The sequence below is a fragment of the Anopheles merus genome, chromosome 3L, assembly GCF_017562075.2.
Source record: "Anopheles merus strain MAF chromosome 3L, AmerM5.1, whole genome shotgun sequence".
NCBI classification, from domain to species: Eukaryota; Metazoa; Arthropoda; class Insecta; order Diptera; family Culicidae; genus Anopheles; species Anopheles merus.
In genome coordinates, this window is record NC_054085.1 from 20,052,998 (window position 1) to 20,060,693 (window position 7,696).

The 7,696-nt window shown below is 52.4% G+C and overlaps 1 protein-coding gene across 1 annotated transcript; it reads left to right on the top strand.

Annotated features, from left to right (window-relative positions):
• The first annotated feature begins 697 nt into the window (after positions 1-697).
• On the top strand, positions 698-6,402 carry LOC121599684 (cleavage and polyadenylation specificity factor subunit 1). The gene is made up of 5 exons (XM_041927698.1): positions 698-1,069; positions 1,149-1,689; positions 1,770-2,020; positions 2,764-2,945; positions 3,019-6,402. Exons 1-5 carry the CDS (start codon positions 901-903, stop codon positions 6,232-6,234), a joined length of 4,359 nt encoding a protein of 1,452 aa, XP_041783632.1. The 5' UTR covers positions 698-900; the 3' UTR covers positions 6,235-6,402.
• Positions 6,403-7,696: the final 1,294 nt, after the last annotated feature.

A 7,696-nucleotide genomic window follows, 5' to 3' on the forward strand; every position in this document is an offset into this window, starting at 1 on the left:
TCCAATCTCCAAGGATTCATGAATCATTAAATATTCATGAACCTAAAAGACTCATAAATCCATTAAAATTCATATATCTTCAGGGATTCAAGAATCTTTAGAGATGTATGATTTGCAAAATATTGAGTTTGGCAAATCCTACTGAAAACTTACCCGTTTTGGGTTCGAGCCTCGCATTTACCGTCTCTCCGTAGCTAAACAAACTATCCAACTACGTGGTACTAGCCAAGAAGTCTAGAAAGACTGTATAGGCTGACATGACCACGTAGGTTGTTATGCCAAGAAAAAGAAAAATAAAAAGCACAAGCTTCAAGATTTTTTAGAGATTCATGAATCTCTAGATATTTGTAAATCTTTCGAGATATAACATTCTTTTGAGATTCATGAATCATTCGAGATTAGGTTGAAGTTCTTTCCAATTTAGATTTAGATTCATTAAATCAGTCCAAAGATTCACTTAGATTTATGAATCTGAATAAGATTTATCCAACACTAGTATATTCGACACAAAAACTGTTAGTTTGGACGCTCTGAATAACAATTAAAAGTAACCCCGCAACGTTCATTTCATATGCGTCATCCACGCGATCGAGCGCTTTCGTGCAATGTGCCATAAAAGCAGCGCATCGCAAATAGCACGCCGTTCCCGAAGGGATGCCATAAAGCTCCCCCCCCCTCTTCATCACACCGACAACTGTCAAACATACACGCCGGCTATTGTTGTTTTCCGTACTAGCGGGCAACATTTTTGCATCCATTCACGTACAAAAACAGTAAAATAGTGTAGTTTTTCCTGCTTGCCCGGAATGATTTAAGTGCAGGGGGAATCAGTGAAGGAAAGTGCTCCACCATTGAGTTTGGCCTGAGGTTCTCCCAGTCTCCAAAGCGCCGGCAACGGCAATGTTTTCCCTGTGCAAGCAGCCGCACGAAGCGACGGCGGTCGAGTTTTCGCTGACGTGCCATTTCTTCAACCACAATGAAAAATCGCTCGTTACCGGCGGTGCCAACGTGCTCAAGGTGTACCGCGTCATCCCGGACGCGGATCCGGCCACGCGGGACAAGTACACGGGTAAGCTCGCGGCCTCCTGCGGGAGTGTATCGCCCCTTGTTGCCAATCTCGTCTCAAACCTCCATTCTCTTGATTGCAGCGGCACGACCCCCGAACATGAAGCTGGAATGTGTGGCATCGTACCGGCTGAATGGTAACATCAAATCGATGCAATCGGTATCGCTGGCCGGTTCGCTGCGGGATGCGCTGCTCATTAGCTTTCCGGACGCGAAGCTCTCGGTGGTACAGTTCGATCCGGACAACTTCGATCTCAAGACGCTGTCGCTGCACTACTTCGAGGATGAGGACATCCGCGGTGGCTGGACGGGCCACTACCACATACCTATGGTGCGCGTCGATCCGGACAACCGGTGCGCGGTGATGCTGGTGTACGGGCGCAAGCTGGTGGTGCTGCCGTTCCGCAAGGACAGCTCGCTGGACGAGATCGAGCTGCAGGACGTGAAGCCGATCAAGAAGGCGCCGATGCAGCTGGTGGCCAAGACGCCCATCCTGGCGTCATACATCATCGAGCTGAAGGATCTGGACGAGAAGATTGACAACGTGATCGATATACAGTTCCTGCACGGGTACTACGAGCCGACGCTGCTGATACTGTACGAGCCAGTACGAACGTTTCCGGGGTAGGTTGTGCAGTCACTTTGAGCGAAAGTCGTTCAGCAAAAGAGTAAAATTGACTGCTTTCTCTCTTTCCATCTTGCAGTCGTATTGCTGTTCGTTCCGATACGTGCACGATGGTGGCACTGTCGCTAAACATTCAGCAGCGTGTACATCCGGTCATTTGGACGGTAAACAGCCTGCCGTTCGATTGCATACAGGCAATCCCGATCAACAAACCGATCGGGGGGTGTTTGGTGATGTGCGTCAACTCACTGATCTACCTCAACCAGAGCGTCCCACCGTACGGTGTTAGCTTGAACAGTAGTGCCGATCACAGCACAAGTTTCCCATTGAGTAAGTACAGGAGGAAGACAGTAATGGTGGGAGCTCGGAATCGGACCTAACCGTTACCGGTTCCGTATTTGGAATCGATTCCGGAGGCGATTCCGATGCTGGAACAGATTCCGATTCCGGAGTTAATTGCGGAGTCTATTCAGGAGCCGATTCCGGGATCGGAATCGGCTCCGGGATTGGAATCGGCTCTGGAATCGGAATCAATTTGCTCCAGTAATGAACTCAGGATTGACTTCAGACTTCAGACTTCGGAATCAGGAATGAGTTCTGGAACGACAATTGGTTGTTGAATTAAAATAAGTTGTTTCAGAAGCGAAATCAGTCTGGGAATCTCCATGAGGGGATCAGGATCGGAAGCGGCTTCGGAATCGAAATCGGCTCCGAAATCAGAATCGGCTCCCGAATCGGGATTGGCTCCGGAATTGGAATTAGCTCCAAAATCAGAATTAGCAGGTTCCGTGTTCGGAATCAATTCCGGAGGCAATTCCAATGCTGGAACCGATTCTGATTCCGGAGTCGATTCCGGCGTCAACGTCGGAACCGATTTCGGAGTCGGAATTGGCTCTGGAATCGGAATCAATTCTAATTTTGGAGATAATTCCGATGCCGGAGCCGATTTCGATTTCGGAGCCAATTCCGGAACCGATCCCGATTCCGGAACCGACGAAATCTTCATTTTTCCCATCACTAGAAGACAGCTGAAAGACTTTTACGGGATATTAATAGCATTTTACGTTGAACAGAACCACAGGACGGCGTACGGATCAGTCTGGACGCGGCGCAGGTTTGCTTCATTGAGCCGGAGAAGCTTGTCCTCTCGCTCAAGGGCGGCGAGCTGTACGTGCTGACGCTGTGTGCCGACTCGATGCGCAGTGTGAGAAACTTCCACTTCAACAAGGCCGCCGCCAGTGTGCTGACGAGTTGTGTAAGTGTGCGTTTTGTTTTGCGAAAATGCGCATATAATTTAACAAAAAAAATTTCTCTCCGCTTTACCCAAGATCTGTGTGTGTGAGGATGAGTACCTTTTCCTTGGCTCCCGGCTCGGGAACTCGCTGCTGCTTCGCTTCAAGGAGAAGGACGAAAGCTTGGTCATCACGATCGACGACAGTGGGGCGGTCGAGAAGGAGCCGAAACGACCGCGGCTGGAGGAGGAAGAGCTCGAGGTGTACGGCAGCGGGTACAAAACGTCCGTGCAGCTGACGAGCTACATTTTCGAGGTGTGCGACAATGTGCTGAACATTGGCCCGATCGCGCACATGGCGGTCGGTGAGCGGGTGGCGGAGGAGGACGCGGAAAACCAGCCCGACGTGCAGATCGTGCAGAACAAGCTCGACATCGAGGTGGTGACGTCGAGCGGGCACGGCAAGAACGGTGCCCTGTGCGTGCTGCAAAGCTCGATCAAACCGCAGGTCATCACCAGCTTCGGCCTGTCCGGGTGCGTGGACGTGTGGACGGTGTTCGATGAGGCGGTGGCGCGCAGGGCGGAGGACGGCCCCTCGACCCACGCGTTCATGATACTGTCCCAGGAGGGCGGCACGATGGTGCTGCAGACGGGCGAGGAGATCAACGAGATCGAAAACACGGGCTTCGCGACGACGGTGCCGACGATCCACGTGGGCAACATCGGCACGAACCGGTTCATCGTGCAGGTGACGACGAAATCGATCCGGCTGCTGCAGGGCACCCGGCTGCTGCAGAACATACCGATCGATCTCGGCTGCCCGCTCGCGTCCGTCGCGATCGTCGATCCGTACGTGTGCGTGCGGTCGTCCGAGGGGCGCGTGATAACGCTCGCGCTGCGCGAGGGCAAGGGCACGCCCCGGCTGGCGGTGAACAAGAACACGATCAGCCCGACGCCGGCGGTGGTCGCGATCAGTGCGTACCGGGACGTGTCCGGGCTGTTCACGAAGAAGATCGAAGACGCGTACGATCTCAGCAGGGGCGGCGCCGCGTCCGCGTACTCGAGCGGGTTTGGGTCGATGAAGCCGGAGCCGCACATGAAGATCGAGGACGAGGAGGACCTGCTGTACGGCGAGTCGGGCCGCTCGTTCAAGATGACCTCGATGGCGGATATGGCGATCGCGGGCAAGAGCGGGGGCAGCGCTGACTTCTGGATGAAGTACATGCAGCAGGTGAAGCCGACGTACTGGCTGTTTGCGGCGCGCGACAACGGCACGCTGGAGATTTACTCCATGCCCGACCTGAAGCTGGTCTACCTGGTCACGAACGTCGGCAACGGCAACAAGGTGCTGTCCGATTCGATGGAGTTTGTGCCGCTGCCGATGGGCAAGAGTGCGTCGCAGGAGGACGCTAGCAGTGCGTTTGGGGCGAGCTTCGGCGTGGCCGCCTCGCTGCTGCCGAAGGAGATACTGATGGTGGCGCTGGGGAGTTACGGATCCCGCCCACTGCTCTTCATACGGCTCGAGCACGATCTGCTGATCTATCGCGTGTTTCGGTACGCGAAGGGCCACCTGAAGTTGCGCTTCAAGCGGCTATCCACCAGCGTTACCTGTCCGGTGTTCCGGACGGTCCCGGCACGGTTCGCCAATCTCGATAGCAAGACAGCGGCCGGTGGCGCGGAGCCGGAACCGCCCGGTGCAGGCCCAACGGATGCGGCGAACGAGCAGCAGCAGGCACGCGCCACGAAGGTGCTGTACGAGAACATTTCCATGATACGCTACTTTGCCAACGTGTCCGGGTACGCGGGGGTGGCGGTGTGTGGCGAGAAGCCCTACTTCCTGTTTCTGACCGCGCACGGGGAGCTGCGGTCCCACCGGCTGTACGCGCGCACCGTGATGAAAGCGTTCGCGCCGTTCAACAACGTCAACTGCCCGAACGGGTTCCTCTACTTCGACGAGCAGTACGAGCTGAAGATATCCATCTTTCCGACCTACCTGTCGTACGATTCCGTCTGGCCGGTGCGCAAGATCCCGCTGCGCAGCTCGCCCAAGCAGATCGTGTACCATCGCGAGAACAAGGTGTACTGTGTGGTGATGGACGCGGAGGAGATATGCAACAAGTACTACCGGTTCAACGGGGAGGACAAGGAGCTGACCGAGGAGAACAAGGGCGAGCGGTTCCTGTACCCGATGGGGCACCGGTTCTCGGTGGTGCTCGTGACACCGGCCGCCTGGGAGGTGGTCCCCGAAACGTCCATCAATCTGGAGGAGTGGGAGCACGTGATAGCGCTGAAGAACGTGAGCCTCACGTACGAGGGGGCCCGGTCCGGGCTGAAGGAGTACATTGCGGTCGGCACGAACTTTAACTACAGCGAGGACATCACGTCGCGCGGCCGGCTGCTGCTGTACGACATCATTGAGGTGGTGCCCGAGCCGGGCAAACCGCTAACCAAGCACAAGTTCAAGGAGGTGATCGTGAAGGACCAGAAGGGCCCGGTGTCGGCGATTTCGCACGTGTGCGGCTTTCTCGTCGGTGCCGTCGGGCAGAAGGTGTACCTGTGGCAGATGAAGGACGACGATCTGGTCGGCGTTGCGTTCATCGACACGAACATCTTCGTGCACCAGATGGTTTCGATCAAGTCGCTCATACTGGTGGCGGACGTGTACAAATCGGTGAGCCTGTTGCGCTTCCAGGAGGAGTACCGGACGCTGTCGGTGGTGTCGCGCGACTACCATCCGCTGAACGTGTACCAGGTCGAGTACGTGGTGGACAACGCGAACCTCGGCTTTCTCGTGTCGGACGACCAGTGCAATCTGATCACCTACATGTATCAGCCGGAGTCGCGCGAATCGTTCGGCGGGCAGCGACTGCTGCGCAAGAGCGACTACCATCTCGGGCAGCAGGTGAACTGCATGTTCCGGGTGCAGTGCGACTTCCACGAGACGGACGTGATGAAGCGCACGCTCAACTATGACAACAAGCACACGACGTTCTTCGCGACGCTCGACGGCGGCATCGGGTTTGTGCTGCCGCTGCCGGAGAAAACGTACCGCCGGCTGTTCATGCTGCAGAACGTGCTGCTGACGCACAGCCCGCACACGTGCGGGCTCAACCCGAAGGCGTACCGTACGATCAAGCAGACGCGCAAGCTGCCCATCAACCCGAGCCGGTGCGTCGTGGACGGCGATCTGGTGTGGAGCTTTCTCGAGCTGCCGGCGAACGAGAAGCACGAGGTGGCGAAAAAGATCGGCACACGCATCGAGGAGATCTGTGCCGATCTGATGGAGATCGAGCATGTGACGCATGCGCTCTAGAGAGATCGGGTCGGGTTAGGCAACGGCAAACGGAGCGAAGAGTGTTGTAAAGTTGGTCGATTACATTTATTGCAAAGTAGCGTAAGTCTAGGTAGCGTAAGACAAAGTGGATAGATATTCACGTTTGAAAAAGGAGGAAAACAATAACATCCAGTAGTGTAATTTGAACTGTTTTAATTGTAGATTATTGCTGCGGGGATGAAATTGAGAAAAAAAGAAAAGAGAACATCGATAGTAGCACTTGAAGTGGTAAAGTAGGACTGAAGTAATGAAGCCGTCATATTCTTACCTCGTGTGGTAGTAGAACCATTGTGCTCTTTCGCCTGTGACGTCTTTTTTCGGTATGTTATCTAATCATTAATTTTGGTTTTGCAACAGCACTATCGCCAATGCTTTGAATTTGCTCCAAAACATTAAAGAGTAGCCTGTTTGGCGATTGATCCAGGTCGTACATCTACGCAAACCTTCCCTGCGGGAGGGCATACATGATGTTTTTTTTCCTCGATAACACATACGCATGATGTAATTGATAACTTGTTTCACAGTTTTCTCCACAGCAATAGAAGCAATGACTTGATATCTCTGCTATCGGACGCATGTCATAACAAAACAAAGTGATTTAAAAGCATTTTGTTTTATTGCTCCGAAATTATGCCAATTTCATCGTTCCTATCACATTCCTAACTCGTAGGCTTTGGTTCTATAATTCTAAAAATCTTTCAAATTTACGACCGCTTATTCGCTAATTCAGAAAAATAACAAGTACCAAATTTTGTAGAATCGTTTAGTACAAAGTACCAAACAAAAATAGTTCCAAAATTCAATCTGGCTAGATGGGTTAATTCATACATTGGAATCGATTACTCACTTTTTGAAGAATATTTAAAAAAAATAATACACAGTACACTTCCTTTTACTACTCCTTTGCGATCAAGCTAACTCATTCTCTTTGGCGCCGAGCGACTCACTACAGGATTATACTACACTAGACACTTTTTCCCCGAAAAGATCGAACCGTAAAAATATAATAAGCAACAGAGAGATGCATGTGAACTCTTTGTGCTGAGTTGAATGCAAACATATTAACTTGTCCAATTCAACTCACTTACTCACTTTTACTCAGTGTGGACATCTCTTTGAGCCGGTCTCATGGTACAGTCGTCAACTCGTACGACTTAACAACATGCCCGTCATGGGTTCAAGCCCCAAATAGACCGTGCCGCCATACGTAGGACTGACTATCCTGCTATGGGGGGAAATCAATAAGTCACTGAAAGCCAACCCCACAAGTGGGTTGGTAGGCCTTGACCGGCATCGGTTGTTGAGCCAAAAAAGAAAAAAAAAAGAAGAAGGACATCTCTACTTGGTATGAAGCTTCTAATTTTATCACTTTCAGCAATCTTCTTGTTTGAAGTAACGACCGGTACGATAATGCAGACCTATACAGTGCTACCAGTTGGCC